This window comes from Serinus canaria, chromosome W, assembly GCF_022539315.1.
Source record: "Serinus canaria isolate serCan28SL12 chromosome W, serCan2020, whole genome shotgun sequence".
Lineage (NCBI taxonomy): Eukaryota > Metazoa > Chordata > Aves > Passeriformes > Fringillidae > Serinus > Serinus canaria.
The window spans coordinates 4,875,507-4,894,598 of record NC_066342.1 but is presented as its reverse complement, the minus strand read 5'-3'; the positions used below and the strand labels follow the sequence as shown (position 1 = coordinate 4,894,598).

The window sequence follows — 19,092 nt, the reverse complement described above, 5'->3', positions numbered from 1 at the left end:
GAAATAAATGGGGCAGGAGATCTTTCTCCTTTTAATGCCTTTATTAAAAATCAGCTCGGGTGGGAAGAATCGACAGGTCGTGCTCAAGCCTCCACTGCTTCCAGGAGTGGCACGGAGGAGGAGGAAAAATGCAGCTTTGTCCGCTGGTCTGCAGGCAGAGCTGGGGCTTCCATCCTCATGAGAGCGCCAGGAGATTCCCAGTTTTTCGGTTTGGCATTTGGGGTCCTCTTTCTAGCCGACATCTTTTTGGTTAGGGTGAAAGGTAAAAAGGGTCTCAGCGGACACTGGATTCTGTTCCTCACATCTAGACATCACTTTGATCTCTTAATTCCGTGTTGGCTCGTTGTTTTGAGGGGTTTTTGCTAGGTTTGGTGAGGGCTTTCCTCATTTGCATGCCAACCCCGTTGTCCCCTCCTCTTCACCTTCGCGGGGGAGGGGGGGGTGCCATCCTCCAGGCAGCAGCAGGGTGGTACTCGACAAAAAGGGGAATTCTCAACCATCAACAACAGGTAGTTACGAAAAACTATTAACAGGTGATTACAACATGAAACTATCAACAACAAACACTTAGAACTCCACCCTGGCAGCAACTGGCCCAACCTGTGAACTCTGCAACCTTTAAAAAAATGGACAACTTTTCTACTCATAACATATATACTTTCTTACTTTGTTTGCAGCTGGTGTATTGTAGGGGATATGGTATCCTTACTTAATGTTATGATTTTACGCCTAGGTGTTGATAAGGTTGTTTTTGAAATGAGTCTCATTGTCTGACTTAATTTTTTTAGGGGTATTATGCCTCTAAAGGACTTGGTTTTAAAGGCTTAGGATGGTGTACAGACCGTAGCATGAGGTACAGGGTAGGTCTTTAGCTATTTAGTAGTGTTTTTTTCATTGTGAGCATATGGCGCTTGCCTTGGTGAGTTTGAGGTAGTGTGATGTAATTAATCTGCTAGGCTGCCCCATACTTATATTTGGACTACTGTCTACTATACTATAGGGGTTTTAACTTCCTTGGCTTGCTTGCTGGCAGTACACGTCTCACAGTCATGGATAACTTGAGAAATATTGTTTATGATTAAATTTATTCTTTGGTCTTGTGCCTACTTAAAGTTGGTATTTTATTTTGATGACTTGAGGCATCATGGGCCCATTGAGTCAGGAATAACTTTTTTTTGTGTTGCTAATTTAAATCTATTTTTGACACTTATTTTTGTAGCATGATTTACTTGTTGATTGTTTTGGTGTTCTTTATTAGTTCTACTCTTGGGGCCATGGGCATCTACGTGGTGGACTTTTACAGATAGTTTCTTTTATCTTGGTAGTGATGTTTTTTACTCTTTAGTAGCCTAAATTGGTTTTTTAATGCTGCTAATTAGGTTTTTTTACTTCTCCAGCCATCCCCACAGAGCATTGGTTACTATCTATGAATTGGTATAAAGGTATAGTTTTGGCCACTTCTCTTTTTTAGTAATGTTTAGGGTTAGTTGAATGGTTTTGAGTTTAGTAAGTTGACTTGATCTACTTTTTCTTTTAGTAGCTTCTGTAACTTGTTGTGTGGGGCTTTATATGGCTGCTTTTTACTTTTGTTTTATCTTTATAATGTGGTAAGAATTATTAGTAAAAAGAGTGCAATATGTTTTTTTTGCTGTCGGTTGTATGGTGGAGCTTTTTTAGTACTTGTTATTTGTTCTTGTTCTTTTTTGTTTATGAGACTAAGGTTTTCACTTTTGGACTAATTTGTTATTATTTTTAAAATGTTAGGGTGATTTAGTTTTTTAATATAAGCACGTTGTGTGATGAGGGCAATTCACTTGCTCCATATGGCATTGGTGGTATGGTGGGTAGAGGGAACTTTTGCTTTGAATATTTACTCCAGCACCAGTAGTTGGGGTGCCAGGAGGAGTTGTGTTTTAGTGCTTATTACTTTTGGGGTGGCTTGGACTCTTTTATAGGCTGTTGTTTTTTTTTTTTTTTTTTTTTTTTTTTTTTTTTTTTTTTTTTTTTTTGTTGGGGTGTAGTTGGTTTTAGACTCTTTCTAACGTTGACTCTAAAATTTTAGTGGTTGATTTTGAGTCTCACTAGGCACCTTCTGCCAAAGGCTTCAGGACAGACTATGGCTCATGGATGAAGAGTAGAGCATGTTTTTTATATCTGGTCCCGTCCTGACTGGGCTAAGGGTTATTGTATGAGTGATTTTTTGCTTGATTTGGGTAAAGGCTTGTTGCTGTTAAGGGCCCCACTGGAAAGTGTTCTTCTTGTGGGTGACTAAGTAGAGGGCTCATAATTTGGTTGTATTTAGGAATATGCATTTTCTAAAAGCTTATGGTGCTTAGGAAAGTTTGTGTTTCCTTCTTCTTGGTTGGTGGAGATATGACTGTGATTATGTGGATGACATTGGTGGGAATCTGATGCTGTCTATTTTGTTACTTTATTCTTAGGAACTGGATTTCTTGAGTAGGTCCCTTAACTTGGTTTTTCTGCATGGTAAAATGAATTTTTAGGAGAATTTGGATGCTTTTCTCTCTTTTTTTAAAAACTTTTGCTGCTGTGCTCCCCCACATAATGATGTTATTCATGTACTATAGATTTTCTAGAGCTTTATCTTTTTTTTAGTGTAGTCTGGATTAGTCTACGGTAGATGGTAGGATTGTGTTTTTATTTTTGGGGCAGTTGGTTTTAGGTGTATTGCACACCCCTCTATGTGAAGGCAAACTGAGGTCTGTATTCTGCTGTTAGAGGAATGGAGAAAAAGGCATTGGCAATGTTAATAGAGGCATATTATTTTGTTGTTTTGGATTTTAGCTCGTATTGGAATTCTAACATGTTTGGTATAGCAGCGCTCAGCAGTGGAGTCACTTCATTTAAGGTATGATAGTCTACAGTTAATTTCTATTTTTTTTTTAGATTTGTGTATAGGCTAAATGGGGCTGTTGAATGGTGAGTGGGTTTTGTTGACTACTTTTTGGCTTTTTAGCTCACAGATTATTTTGTGGATGGGAATCACAGTATCTTGAGTTGTTTTGTATTGTTGGTGGTGTACTGTTGAGGTGATAGTTGGTATTTGTTGTTCTTTTACCTTTAGGAGTCTTATTGTAGATGGGTTTTTTGATAGTTTAGGTAAGGTGTTTAATTGCTTAATGTTCTTTGTTTTTATAGCTGTTATTTTAAACAATCACCTGAGGTTTTGGGTTTTTGAAATATTTATTTCAGAGGAAGTGTGTTTAAAATGCATGGGTCTTCTGGGCCAGTCACAATAGGGTGATTTTTTACTCTTTTTTAGTTAGGTTTGCATTAGTTTTTACTAAAGTAAAATCCTGTGATCCCCGTGTCATGCCAGGAATAGAAACAGATTCTGCCCCCACGTCTTGATTGTATTAATGTGCACTGTGCACTAGTGTTTGCTAAGGTCTTATATTTTTGTGGTTTTGATGTGCTAGGCTAATGAATTTAATGTCTAAAAAATATGGGATTTTTAAACTTTTACTTGGCTACAGGTAGGGCCCCTCTAAGCCTGGTTATCTCTTTTTTCTTGGGCATATGTTTTGGAGGTTCTTTTAAGGGGATTGGATATGCTGTCATTATTATTATACTTGGTAGTTTGGCTATGGGCAACTGGAGTTGTTTCTTTTTTAGTGGAACTTTTTCTCTGAGTCTTGTTTTTTTAAAATTTATGCACTTCTTGCGTTAGAGCAGTAGTAGATTTTCCATTCTATTTCTTTATGGTTTTTTATAATCATGTAGGAAGAACTATAGTTCAGCTTGTGGGGTGTACCTGCTCTCCCTGTCTGGGGGATGTTTATGTTTGGTATTAAAACTTCTGATCTGTATTGCTGAGATTAAGAGAAAGCTTTCTTTAATTTCTTCTCTGAGTTTTTTGGGATTCTCTTCTATTTTATCTTTTAATTTCTGTAGACATGTTTTTATCACTGTGATTTTTGTATGTGTTGGGCTATGCACGGCATCTGCATATGTTTGGAACTTCTTGGTTATATTAAGTACGGTTTTTTCCCTGTCATCCCGCTTTATTATTGTTAAAGCAGAAGTGTATTTTTGTGGCTTAAGTTGTATAAGTTTTTGTTACATTATGGATGCATATGGTATTAAGTCTGGATTTATAGTGTTTAGGTTATTTGAGAAGACAATCTTTGCTACTGATTTTTTTTTAACTGTTGAATTTTTTGTTCTATGGTCTTTTACTGGGTTTGCTGTATATAGAGATTGTCTGCACACAGATATTTTTGTGCCACACTTCCCAAGACTTGTGCCTAGAGACTGTGAGGGTTAGCCCCCCTCATCATTTTTTGGTTGATATCTGGATTATGTGACAAGGATTTTAAATGCTTCACTTCAGTAATGTCCAGAATTGTATCTTTGCTTGCAGTGTTTTAAAGATGGACTAACCAACTAATTATAGATTCATCAGGTTGTCGAGTATAATCTTTTTTCAGGCTATAAAGGTCCTTCAAGGAAAAGGACTTAATAGTGAATTTTGATTTTGTGTTAGTAATTGGCTTTGAGGGTCCTTCCCCTGGATCATCATTGTCCATTGGCCAATTGGCTTTGGTTGTGTGTTTTCTGCCTCTCATGGTAGGAGCAATAGTAATTGGTGGAGGCTTGTTGTCTGGTTTAGCTGCAGGCTTAGGCTTACTATATGGTTTGGCTACAACCTTAGTAGCTGGGGTGTTGGCTGCAGCCTGAGTGACTGGGGTAGTTGTTGATTTATCTCCCTGCCCCCTTGTTTCTATTTGCTGTTCTATAGTATTTAGTAGTGTGTCATAAGCATAGGCCATGGTCTACCTTATTGCAATGATCTTTTTTTCTTTAGAGTTATCATAGCAGTTTTTTTCTAGATATTTCCCCACCTTGTCTGGGTTTTGAATTTGTTTACGTGAAAATTTTCAGGCTGGGGGATCAGAAAATTCTTTTAGGGTTCGACTTATTTTTTCTCATTCTGTATACTACTTAGAATTTTCCATACCTGGGTTTACTTTTGGGTTAAGGGGTCCCATCAGGTCTTTTGGACATCTCAGCCCTCATTCTAGAGAAGTTTTAGACCATATAGAACTAAGTAGATTAAATACTAGGAAAGTGGTCCCTTTAACATTTAGGGGAAACTGTATGGGTACCCTGATAGGCATCCCCTGGGTTGGAAAGACACAAGAGGCTTCCCTCAGGGGCTGTTAGGACCCCATTGGCTCCTCCCCTTGTTCCTATGTCCCTGAGCCACTCCCTCCCTACTCCCCAATTAACCCTCATCTTGGAACTGCCCCGAGACTACTGTGGAGCCCCTACCTCTGGGGAAAGAGAAACCTGGACTCCCTGGATGAGTGTGCCCTTGGACCCTGAACATCTTACCGTGTGGCTGAATTAAGCATCTGTGGATACTATGCCCTTTTTGCTTCCTTACACTAGACTTTATTAGCAGCTATTCTGGCTGCAGCAAAACTGAACATATTCAAAAAGTGACTTAACAAATTCAAAGGAGAAGAAGGAAAGGAACGGCTGAAAAGCCTCATCTGCTCCTCCTCTAACAAACTGGGTGTAATTACTAATAAACTAAAACATGCTATTGGAACTAGGACGCAGGGTAGGATGAAGAAACTATAAACTATATATATTTTGAACAGATTCTATGATGGGTTTCTCCTCAACCCAGGTCTTATGAGCTCTCGGAGAACCTATCACACCTGAGATAGCCCAGCTACCCCGAATGGCATAAAATTTGCAGGATGGCTTCTGACGTAGTATTGGAAACTGAAAAAGGTTAATGAAAGGCAAAATAACAAAGCTCTTACAAAGAAAAACCGAGCCAGGGGTAGGAGGCTCTTGCTCCTGCTAAAACACCCCACAAAAGCAATTATTTCCTTTGTTCTCTTCCTTTTCTAGTGAATTACCTAGGTGGGACCTCTTGGCCTCTGTCCAATCGGACAGCCCCAGGTCTGAGGTGAAGTCCCAAAGGTCCTATGAGGTGTCCTTTGTATCAAATTGGGAGAGAAACTTCTGGGCTTTTTGCCTTTTTAAGGAGACAAAGGATAATTTAGTCACTCTGTCAACAGGGGGCACATTCCTACAATTCTAGTACCTTTGTAAACTCTATAAATTATTATCACTGAGCTTAGCACAATAGTTATTCTAATTTGTGCCCCTCTACTGTAAAAACTGTGTTAGGGACAATACTGGAGCTATTTTGCGATAAGAAAATAAGCTTAGGGACTAAAAAGACATTAAAACTTCAAAAACTTTTGGGGACTAGAAACACCTGAAGGCTTCTACCTAGAAAGATTATGAATTTAAGTAACATAGCTACTGGCTGTTTTATCTTAATACAGAGTAAGTACAACTAAAATATAATTAGTATAGGTTTTTTCAACTTTCTTGAGCCCCATGTTATGCATCAAAAAATTGTTTTCTCCTGGTTTAGGGCAAATTTGGGAGAAAACTTCTAAAGGGGTTTCTCTAGAAAGCAAATTTAAGTGGACCCTCCCCCAGGTGGTTTGGGAAAATATTTCCTTGGAGAAAAGTGGAAAAAACTGTTTTTTTAACAGGCAAAGCATTTACTAGCACAAAAAATGAACACTATTAAACAATAAAACTTCTTGCCGTTCCAAAGAAATGACAAATTCAGAAAGTCTCCTTGGTGGGCTGTAGCTCGGCTCACTCAGTCTGTTATCAGTCCCTCTGGCACTGGAAATACAATGGCACAGGCCAGGCCCAGTGGACCACAGGTGTGAGCTGCTGGTGCTCTTCTGGGTTTTTAGTCTAGAGCAGGTTTTAACAGTTTTAAGAAAAAGAAAAACTACAGTTTAGGGAACTTTTCTGCCTCAGATAGCTAAAAACTAACTAAAAACTAAAGGAGAGCTCTCTCTCTCTCTATCTGTGTTGCAGACAACACAGTCCAGGAGAAGAATGTGGGCGAGTAAGTGCAGTTTCTGATAACAAACTCTGCGCTTCTTCTCTCCCCCCCCTTCGCTCTTGAAATCAGTCTTAAAGGTGCAAAACTTATTTCTGGGCTAAACAGATGAATGGGGATACAAGCATCATAATATCACCCCAGGACATTAAGGTAGCCCGAAACTTTTTTTTTTTAAGTATGTAGTAGTTTTTCTTTGCCTGGGTCTTAAATTTTATAAACTCTTGGAAAAAAAAGCCATGTTCTCTCCTGTGTGGTAGATTACATCCTGCTGGCCAGTTTTTGCCCTGCAAAGATGGTATGCATATTTGGTGCTTTGCTCTTGATCACATCACAATCTGGGGATCATAGTGAAGGCTGATTGTGGAAGCAGGTTTGGTCTAACCTTTCAACTCTGGAGAAGTTTCATTGCAGCAATAACTATTTGTGTTTCCACAAAAAGATTAAATAGGTCTGTATATAACATTGTGCTTGATTTTTGTGAGAATGTGTGTGTAAGGAAGACTTGTATTTGGTTTATACACGTGGGAGATGGATCTGAATGTTTCAAAACAAAGTCCACAGTGTCAGTCTCTTTCGATCTCAAATTTTCAGGATGACATACTCTATGATTTGAACTTTTTATCAGTTTCAATAAGAAATACAGCAAATGGGCTCAATCCCCTTTTGCCCAGACTATCACATGAATTCACTTATTCATCACTGAAGTCACAAAGTTTCATAAGTTATAACCCATAACTCCTAATATAATTCACCTATTAACAAAAATTGTGTATGGTTAGTCTGTTTCTGTAGGTAGATATTTGGGAAGTGAAAATGTTATGCTGTTGAGTCAGGGACAGAAAGAAAGACTCCAGTCTTCAGGTGGATCAGAAGGCTCAAGAAGAATCTTAATTAGCAAGAAGCAGCGAGCTTTATAGTCTCACTCGCTAAGTGGGACTGGATTGGTCTCAAAGTAGAAAACATCTCACATTATTGGTGCCTATGAATAGCACGCTGTGGAGAACCTTAACTATAAACAATGGTTACAGAAAGAGAGATAATAATTGTTTGAATTCTTTCATCTAAGATTCCCAGGCTCAGCCTGGGAGAAATTGTCTCTGTTCTCTCTTCAACTGAACTGAGAATATCCACAAAAATGGATTCTAAAATCCATCCCACTATGATTCCTGTACTGGGGTGTTTCCAAGTCTCATCACATTTAACTTTTCCCCATAGTTGGGTTCCCAATGGTGACTCCTTCCAGAAGGGACATAAGGTTAATAGTCCCAAGTGTCCATTGCACTCTCAGTTCTCCCAAGGGCAAATGTGTGGTCCAGATCCCATTACTTCCTCACCATACTGTGGGTCCTAATGATTTTACGATGTCCTGCTCAAAGTCTATATCTCTCCAAGTCTTGTTATTTTTTAGGTGAGACCAGGTGTCATTAAGAAAGGTAGAATAATTTCTACAAACACACCCTAACCTTAGAGCTTGAGCCACAGCCATGAGCTGCTGTATCTCAGGATTCTTACTAGTACAAGTGTATACTTGAGTGCAATTCCACTTTTCTTTTATCTTTGGATCCTTTTGCCTTGACCTAATTAAATCAGAATATTTTTTACCAACCTGTAAGGGGTCTTCTGGGAGGCCTGGATTCCCTTCCCAGTCCAGACACCAGTGAACTGGCTGGATATATTCCCATTGTCCCGTTTGAGGGCTGTTCCATATTTTGGGTATTTTACATCTCCAAGGGGTATAAGTGCACTAGCTTTAAGATCACATTTCCCTTCACAGAGATTACAACATAGTTTTTATTATTATTATAAATATCCAATTATTTATCATCTTCATTTAGATCCAATAAATAATATCCCCCTAGAAAATACCTAAAACAATAGGATTTAAATACAATAAAAACTCTGCAGTGTTAATTAATGTTGTTTTTGCTGTGTTTAATGCGTGGTTGCTGGTTTTACCTGTGTTTGATAAACCCAGGGTTTGATTCCTTCCACCTTAAGTGCCATGTAGGTTACCAGGAGGATGTGAAAGGGTCTTTTACACTTTTCTTTTAAGGGTTCAGAGTTCCAGGTCTTAACATATACAAAGCCCCCAGATTGGTATGGGTGAACAGGTGCATCCAAAGCAACTGGTCCAAATAGGGTTATAAAATGGCAGAATCCTGCAAGGGTTTCCCCTAAAGAAATTAGGTATAGATTTAAATCTGTTTCTCCCTTTGAATGCATTTGTTCTAGGTTACAGTATAAAGATGTATTCTATCCCCATCTTCAAGAGCTGTTGAAGCCAGGAGGGGCATTGTTTTTTCCTTTAACTCCTGTTAATGGACCCATCAATGCCTTGCCACATGACTCAGAGATAACCCCCTTCGGGAGCCATTTCTGTTTAATGGACCCACTGCATGACTCGTAGAATGATATCAGCCCATTGTGAGATGCTCTGCCCAGGGGGGAGGAGCTAAGCATCCCTACCTGAAAATAATCTGGGGTTTGGGACAGAACAAGCTGCCCTTACCCACTGGTTTCCAGAGGACAAGAGCTACCAGATCTTTTGTATGAGATCACAACTACAACAAGACCATTTCGTCTGGACTGCTACCGCCACCCTAACTAGCAGGGTGTCAGGTGTCATTCTGACTCTCTCAGTGTTTCTTTTTTTTTCTTTTTGTATTATTGCATGTATTTTGTTGGGTTTTTTCCCCTTTTCCTAAGAAATTGTATTTCTGACTTGGAGTCTCTCACTGGTTTTGCTTTTAAACCAGAACAGTATTTCTCCAAGATAGGATGGTGTCTGATACAGCCATCTGTACAGCAATTCACAGGGACTTTAGTCTTTAGGCTGAATTCTGACTTGCAAAAGAGCCAAAGGGAGGGCCTGTGGCCATTTTAAGCAAGTTTCTTGACCCAATTTGATAATTTGTCATTTCAAAGTCTGATTAATCCTTTCTGCTTTCCCACTTGATTGTGGTCATCGCCAAGGTGTGTGTAAGTCCCATTTTATACCTAGAGTTTTGCTCAGCTGTTGCACCACATCTGCTATAAAATGTAGGCCTCTATCTGAGGACATCCCAAGTGGTACCCCAAATCTCAGTATGATTTCTTTAAGCATGATTTTTACCACTTCCTCAGCTTCATTGGTGTGACAGGGAAAGGCTTTTGGCCATCTGGAAAAAATATCTACCAATACCAAAAGATACCTCTACCTGTTTTCTCTGGGTAATTCAGAGAAATCTATTCGCCAATAATCTCTAGGTGAATTTCCCTGTTTAATTGCTCCAGCAGGTGGCCTCTTCCTATATATAGGATTGCTTTTTAAACAAATTGGACATTTCACTAGGATTGATTTTGCTATTTCAGTCATTGCTATGCAGAGTACAGAGCTTTGGAGACTAGATATCATGGACTCACTTCCCCGATGGGATTTGTTGTGTTCTGTTTCCATTATTTTCCAATTTACAGAAGTTGGAACTATAACCTGTTGGCTGTCTGTTACCCACCACCCCTCCTGATTCTTAGTGGCTTTTAATGTGCTTGCTAAGCACTGATCCTCACTGTCATAATTAGGCTTAAGTTCAGATATCTCAGTTTGTGGTACTAAGGCTAGGATGCCTTTTTCAGCTACTCCTAAAGCTGCTTTGCCTGCCAACTGGTTTCCCACTATAACATTCATTTGCCCAGGTTGATGTGCTTTGCAATGCATCACTGCCACCTCCTTTGGTTTTTGAATTTCTTCCAGAAGTGGTAAAATTTATTCTTTGTGTTTAATAGCTGATCCTTGAGCTGATAGCAGTCCCCTTTCCTTCCATATAGCTCCATGGGCATGAATTAGACCAAATGCATACCTACAATCAGTCCAAATATTCACCCTTTTGCCCGCTGCCAAATTCAATGCTCATTTTAGTGCTATTCTTTCTGCCTTTTGTGCTGACGTCTTAACTGGTAAAGATCAAGCTTCCAATACTTCAGTAGTGGTCACCACTGCATATCCTGCCATCTATTTTCCATCCTTCACAAAACTGCTCCCATCTGTAAATAATTCTAAATCAGGATTCTCTATTGGATCATCTCTCAGATCAGTTCTGTTAGAATATACCTGTTCAGTAGTTTGGAGACAATCATGTGCCAGGGCTCCCTCATCTACTGCCTTTGGATCAAGGAACATGGCTGGATTGATGTCTGCTGTTGTCTTCAATACCACATCATCCTGTTCCAAAAGCACGACTTGGTATTTGAGCATTCTGCTGGGGAACAGCCAATACTCTTCCCCCCCCCCCCCCTTTCACTCTAATACAGATATCACCATGAGAGGGACAAAACCAGTTATGTGCTGTCCAGTCATGAGCTTCCTGGCCTCTTGGATTAGTAGAACAGTTGCAGCAACCGCTCGCAGGCATCCTGGCCATCCTTTGCTCACGTTGTCCAGCTGTTTGGAGAAATAGCCTGCAGGTCTCCTCCAGTTTCCCAGTGAAATAAACAGGGCAGGAGATCTTTCTCCTTTTTGATGCCTTTATTAAAAGTGATCAGCTCAAGGTTGGGAGGCCCGATGCATCCGGAGTTTCGCCGTCACAGCTCCCTGGAGTGACTTGGAGGAGGAGACAAATGCAGCTTTGTCTACCAGGGGGCAGAGCTGGGGGTCCGTCCTTACGAGAGCAGGTGGGGGTATACACGCCGGTGGATCCCGATTTTGAGTTGGCAGTCTCGGGTCCTGACTCTAACTATAACATCTTCTGAAGTTGTGGTGAGGGGCCATTAAGGTTTTCAGAGTCTCTGCTGGCTCTGGACTTCGCCCCTAATGTCCAGACCCTATTTTGATCCCTAAATTCCATATTGGCTTGCTGGTTTAGGGGTTTATTAATTGTGTTTGGAATGGGGGCTTGCCCCATTGCAGCTTGGCTCTAAACCTTTTTTGCATACCAACTCCTGGTTCCCTCCCCTCCACCGTCTGGGGGGGAGGATGCCATCGTCCCACCTGGCCGAAAGCAGGGTGATGCTGATACAATAGAGTGAATTCTCAACCATAGATGGCTAACGACCTGATACTTAACAGGTGATTACAACATGCAGCCAACAAAAGCATGCCTCTCTGCCAGAACTGGTTAAACTTGTAATTCTACAACCTTTACAAAAAAAATGGTTAACCCTTTTTTTGTTCATAACACCCAGCTTCTGTGTCAGGACCTCCAGGGCTAAATGTTGCCTCTCATGTACAAACAGTTCAAAGGGCTTGGTTAAGTCAGGAAGCCCTAATCCAGGTGCTGTCATTAATGCCTTTTTCAGTTCTCAAAAGGCAGTTTGGCACTTGTGAGTCCACACCAATTGTCCTTTTTTTGTTTCTTTTAGGGCTTCATAGACGAGCTTCACTAAAAGTCCATAGTTTAATATCCACAACTGGCACCACCCAACCACTACCGGAAAGTCTCATGATTCTGGGATGTTCTGTGGTTCTGGAGTTTGGTAGATTGCTTCCTTTCTTTCAAGGCCAAGAATTCTCTGCCCTTGAGTGATGTCAAAGCCCAAATAGTTCACAATTGTCTTTCCTATTTGAGCTTTTCTTTTAGTTTCTCTGTAATCATTCTGTCCCAGAAAGTTTAACAGACTTATGGTCATTGTAGACATTAGTGTTAGGTCTCTGCTGCCAGTAGAATGTCATCCACATACTGTAAAACTGCTCCTTCAGTGTTATTTTTTTTTTCCATTGTTTTAATTCTTTTGCTAGTTGATTTCAAATATTGTTGGACTATTTTTAAATCCGTGTGGTAGGGTGGTCCAGGTTAACTGAGCTTTGCATCCAGAGGGGGGACTTCCCTATTCAAAAGCAAATTATTTTTTTGCTATTTTTATCCGAGGGTATGCAGAAAAAGGCATTCTTAAGATCAATCACTGTAAACCATTTATATTCCCATTTTAGTACTGTCAAAAGCGTGTATGGATTAGCTACTACTGGATGAATATCTGGTACTATTTTATTAATGGCCCTTAGATCTTGTACTAACCTACATTCTTCATTTTGCTTTTTAATAGGTAGTATTGGTGTGTTATATTCTGATTCACACTCCTTCAATAACACATATTTTAGAAATTTTTTATGAGCTTTTCCAGCCTATTCCTTGCCTCCCAATTAATAGGATATTGTTTTTGCCTTACCAGTTTAGCTTCAGGTTTTGGAGTAATCCTCACCAGTTTGGCTGCTTTTGATTGTCCATGCATTTCAGTTGCCCATACCAATGGGGTCTCAGTGTTCTCTACCTCCTATGGGATTTTTTCCGATTCATTTGGCTCCTGTAACATAAAAATCCTTGCCTCTACGTCTTTTTATTCTGATATTTGAATTTGTATTTCCCCATATTGAAAAATTATTTGAGTGTCCAATTTTCCCAATAAATCTCTCCCCAGCAAGGGGACTGGGAATTCAGGCATAAATAGAAACTGGTGAGTAATCCAATTCTTTCCTAATTTAAATTTCATGGGTTGTAAAAAGGACCAAGTTTTGCTTTTCCCTGTAGCATCAATTGCATTTATCACTGTTTTGGTCTGAAACAAATTAGGAGGAAATGTCCTGAAAAGAACGTGTCCTCTAAAGAGAGGTAGGTTTCAAGAGCCCCTCCCCCACATGTTCAAAAGGATTTTCTTGGAGGAAAATGAAAAAAAACTCTGTTTAATCAAAAAGTAGAGTGCACACAGGCACAGAAAAGAAAATTAATATTGTTAAATAATAAACCTCATTGTGGTGAAAGATGGTGGATATTTAGAGTCCTGTTCGGCTTCTCCGGAGGTCTGGAGCCAGAATGCGGCGTCCCTGAAGCCTTCCCCCCAGTGGGCCATGGCATGGGCCTCCTGGAAATGTTCAGGTGTTTTGGACTGGAGCAAAGCTTACCAGTTCCAGAAGAAGAAGCCACAGTCCTGGGAAAAAAACTTCTTGCCTCAGCTAACAAAAAAGAAGCTAGCTAAAAGCAAAGACACAACTACCTTTTTTTTTCTGCTGCATACACAGAGCCGAGTTCTGGGGAAAAGCCAAGGGAGTTACCTGTGGTTTTGAACATAGGCCACCAAAAGAATTCCACCGCCTCGCCCCCCCCCCCTTTTGAGCTTAAAGTTACAGGACCCATGTCTGGACATAAAGCAGACGATAGGGGATACAGTATCATAAAATCACCCCAAGACAAACATTTCAATGAAGTTTCCCTTTACATGTATTCTATACAGAATAAGTTGCTCCTGTGTCCACCAAAAATTCCACTTCTTCTTTCCCAGCCCCAATGTAACCACGGGTTCAGCTGGGGTAAAATCCCCTGGTCCCCTTCAATCTTCATCTTCTAATGGTCTAATCTTTAAGACCAGGTCCAGCTTTCTAGCCTGTGGGCAATCTCCCTTCCAATGCCCCTTTTCCTTGCAGACTGCATACTGGTCTTCCCCTAACTGTTGTCAGGGAAACGGTGGAAGCCTTCCACCTTCCCTTCCCCTTGTTCCCCCCACCCAACCTCCCCGGTTGGCCAGTCCCTTAGTACCCTGTACAGGTCCCCTAGCCACACCCAAAGTTGCAAGCAGTTTGTCATGTCTCTTGTTTTTCCTTCTAGCCTGCCATAGTTCTTTTTCCCTATCCCTGTCGTGATTTACTTTCCACGTTTCATCTAACAACTTTCATAAGTCATGTGACTCCATTCCTTCCAGTTTCTGGAATTTCTTTCCAATATCTGGGGTCGACTGCCCTATAAAGGTAGTTGCTAACTGTACAGCCTCCTCTGGATTCTCAGGATCCAGATCAGTATATTTTCTGGCAGTCACCTTCAATAGTTCAATGAAAGCCGTGGGGGATTCAGTACTGTCCTGCTTTACCTCATACAGTTTTGACCAGTTCATGGCTTTTGGTGTAGCATGCTTTACATCAAACAATATTAATCTCTGATATCATGTTAAACAGTCTTTGAGTCCCAATAAATTAGGGTTCCACCTTGGTTCTGTTGAAGGAAAAATCTCATCTACAGTTCCTCCTAAGTCTCCATTAGCATGTGCCCCCTCCACCTGCTTTCTGGCCATGGTCAAAACCATCCTTTTTCTGTGCTATCCAACAACATATCTAACATCATTTGTATATCATTCCAGTCAGGGTCCTGAGTCCTAATTATGGTTTGAAATACTTTAGCAACTCTATCCAGATCATCTCTATAAACTCCTGCTGCCTTTTCCCATGACATTAAATCCACAATTGAAAATGGGGTCCTTACTTTTACTGGACCATGATTCCCAACCGCCTGCCAGAGGGGAGCCATTAGAATATCCCCAGCATCCCCCCAACAACTCCTTGCTGCCTTCTAGTGCGTCCTGCAATCAGGCTAAAATCCTCCAATCCCCTAAAGTGTTCTCTCAGTTCCAGTCCACTGTCCCATGACCTACTTATGCATCTAGTCGAGTTCCCTGCCAATTCATCATTCACCCCACCCATTCCTGAGTTCCCTGCCAATTCATCATTCACCCCACCCATTCCCTGCCGATTCAGCATTCACCCCACCTGCTCTTTGCTGTAGAGCAACCATCATGTCTAAATCATCCTTGTCCTCTCTTTCACACTTTAAGCACCTCTGCCCTAGGCTGCACACAGAACACCACCTTTTCAACCCTTTGCCTTTCTTTTCCTTTTCAAGTGCAAAAATTAATGAATCTTGCGAGGTCCTCCCACATTTCTTTTGCCACTCTGGATGATTTCTTAGGGTGAAAAACAAGTCAACATAAGGAACTTCATTCCACTTTTTTTCCCTTCTACAAAACAACATTAATTGCAACAGGGTGTTATACTGTAAGGTTCCATCCTTAGGCCACTTCTTTTGATCTTCCAGCATGTAAAGTGGCTACCACTGATTACAGAATTGTAAGTTTTTCATGCATGAGGGGAATACCTCAAAATTGTTTCCAGTGTTTCAAGCTACATCCCAGCAGTGACACCTGTGATGCCCCTTTTGAGGTTTTGTTTCCCATTATAACAAATTACTGTTTAGGAGCTCCTTAGAAGGGAGTCTAACCCTTCCCTTTTGAAGGGACTCTAACCCTTTCCTTTTCTCACCTTAGGTACCTTTAAACCAAACCCTGTGCAGCTTTTGCTGTGCCTTATAGGTGGGTTAACAGTTAACATCTTTAGAGTAAAGTAAAGAATGCCTTTATCTTACCAGGGGTCTTGCTACCATTTCCTTTGGACCAAAGGTTCTCCCTGAGAATCCCGCAGTGCTGGCTGGAAGTCCTGTGATCCCTTGGATCCATTGAAAATCAGGAGTCTGTCCCATCTGGGTCACCAAAACCGTTACCAAAAATTCAGTAAAATAAGAAACCCCTTAACACCAATGTAGCATTAAGAAGCAGGCATTCTTTATTTGACCGGATGCTCGGGGGGATAGCTCCTCCCAAAGCTGTGCATGCCGGGTACAGGAAAGTTTCTGTTTAGATACTGTATTTTGCATACATATTCATTGATTGTCCCACACTAAACAAATATGTAATAATGATTTCCCTCAAATCATTAACATATTTTCCGTCCCCTTTACTCGTGCATTCTTCTTTCCTGGGGGTCTCTCTGGTGGTCCCTGGTGTTCCTAGACCCCAGTGTTCCAGGTGACCTGGCTGAGTTGGCAGGACACTGAGGCTGGCGAACTTCCAGTTCTCCTTCTTACACAATGGGCATTAAGCAGTTTCTGTAGGCCAGTAGTTTCAGAGAATAAGCATTGTGTTCGTTCACCAGGTGAAGGCCATTTATTATCTGGTAACACACCTCTAAGGAAAAGAAAAGAATTAGTTGCCTAGCCGACAGTGAGAGTGCTCATCCTTCCTCTTCCATCATGGTGCAGGCATCTCCTGTATCACACCAGGAAGCATGAAAGCCTCAGCAGTCCAACTGCTGTTGGATATACTTCAAAAGCTTTTTAGGTAAGCTGGTGTTCTATACTCTCCATCTTGGAGATTTGGTCTATACCATTTCCATAATTTAACAGATTCTGACCAGACTGTCAAACAAAAGATAACAGCTCCTGGAAACAACAATTTGTAAGTGATAATGGTTGTATAATGGCCCTTTAGCTATTTTTGACCACCTGTCCTGCTGACTCTAGTGCTTGGCATTGACTTAATGGCTCTGCTCCTAGCATACATTATTCCTTAGCATGAGCTGTGATAGCCAAAAATTTAAGTGGGAGTTTAATGAACAGTCACACACAGTAAAGACAAAATATTATAGAAACTTTGAGGTTAGATTTTGAGGAGTACTTCCTGAAACACTTAAGAGTTGCAAGCACAGAATCATGCTTTAACCGTGCATTGCACTGTCACGGGATGTTCATGTGTCTGAGACGTAACACACGACAGACCTTCATTGCTCATCAGCCAAACAGTGTGTTTTATTGTTCGGGGCTTGCTTTTATAGGCAATTCAAAAACTCCTGGCTCTAAACAGTCATTGGTCTAATCTCCACGCCTCCTAGACTTTGAACCAGTCAAATGCTTGTACTTTAGGAGAGTTGTTATTGGTTGAAACTTCTGTCAGTCAGCCCAGAGGCTGGTTTATGGAACTGGGCTGGATTTCTTATTTATAACTGGATTCATGTTCAGTACGAATCAGCTTGTACTGCAACATTGCACTGCTTGTGAAATACGCTACTCTGAGACACCTAAAACATAATGTAAAGCATAAGACTTTCTTTGTCCTGGTAGTCAAGTATTATATCATAAATGAGGCCTAAAAGCTTTATAAATATGATCAAAATAGAATCTAGGCTGAAAGGCTAAGTACTGCATGTATTTGAATGCATTGCATTTCTTAGGGAGCTAAATAGCTAGGTGTACATACAGAATTCATATGGCTGTGCAACTGTTTTAAATTTCAGTTCCTTCTTATAAAGTATTCATATGATTTGATTGCTTAGATAAGCTCAGCTAATCACAGAGAGACTGAATTTTGCCAAAGGAAAAAATGCTGTGTGATATATTTTGTGCAAAATTCCAAACAAGCAAATCTTAACTTTAAATTGGTAAACATGCAGAATAATAATTTATTAGTTATTGATGCTTTGTGTAAAGTACAAAAACACAAAGAAATTTAAAGGAAGTAATGACTGTCCATTAACAAATACAAGCCAAATTTTACTTAAAGCTGATTTTATATATTTCTGAGGTTGAAGTTTGCACAACTATAATTGTTATATTATTTGGCTTTCTAACAATTATGTATTGATTGTATATTGCTGCTTGCCATAATGTTCTGAAAGTTGGCCACGCAAGCTAATTTTTGTTCTTACTCTATGATTTTTTTTGTGATAGAACATCTAATAGTAATTCCCTATAGGTGAGAACTATTTCTTTGGGATTGGAATTTTATGCTTATAATTTTAAAAACCCAGTGGTGTATTCTAGATTTTTTGGAGAAGTTTTGTTTTAGTTATTAACTCATTGCTTTTTTTTTTTTTTCTGCTTGTATTTTGTCTTAAAAAGAAATTTAATTAAATGTTGCTTCAGTTGTTACTGTGTTACTGCTGTCTTGCTATTGAAGCAAGCACCTTGCAAGCACCATAACCACTTGACAGTGTTTTGCCCTGAACTTAAAAAGCTGTCCACTTTGTGCAGAAAAGTCATGTTTGTGTCCATTGGCTGAAGTATATTCTTCTTTGCCTTGCAGGCACAGGAGAGAGTGGCAAAAGCACGTTCATCAAACAGATGAGAATTATCCATGGATCAGGTTACTCTGATGAAGACAAAAGGGGCTTTACGAAATTGGTGTACCAGAATATATTTACAGCAATGCAGGCTATGATCAGAGCCATGGATACCCTCAAAATCCCATATAAGTACGACCATAATAAGGTGAGATTTTTGTTTATTTCCATAGCTGAAATTTTTCCTCTTTTATCTTTAGGAAATGTACTGAAGGTTTCTAAAAATGATAAATCACAAATTATATTCTACCTTAAGTTTAGAAGAAAAGGGCTTCTTCTAGTCCTGCCTCTAGTTCTCTGCCCTTTGCACTGCTCTGACAACAGAGGTGCTGTTCTTATCAAGATGTTTGGGGGCTTTGTCATAGCAAGATGGTAGAAGGCAGGCTGCTATTTGCCTGTGACTTTAATTATCTTTTTTCACTTCCTCCCAGCTCATGTTCTGGCCAGAGCACAGTTAAGTAATTTTTCTGGTTTGTACCAGTACTACTTAAGGTTT

The 19,092-nt window shown here is 40.2% G+C and overlaps 1 protein-coding gene across 3 annotated transcripts in view; it reads left to right on the top strand.

Moving 5' to 3' along the window:
* The first annotated feature begins 16,356 nt into the window (after nt 1-16,356).
* Nucleotides 16,357-19,092, top strand: part of LOC103824735 (guanine nucleotide-binding protein G(q) subunit alpha-like) — a 112,745-nt gene continuing 110,009 nt past the window's right edge. For 2 of the 3 annotated variants that reach the window (XM_050986431.1, XM_050986430.1), the window contains exons 1-2: nt 16,357-16,819; nt 18,560-18,744. In XM_050986431.1, coding sequence (XP_050842388.1) covers nt 18,598-18,744 — 147 coding nt within the window. In that variant the 5' untranslated portion in view covers nt 16,357-16,819; nt 18,560-18,597. Of the gene's footprint in view, nt 16,820-18,559; nt 18,745-19,092 lie in introns of those variants that run through there. The other variant, XM_050986432.1, reaches the window with a different exon arrangement.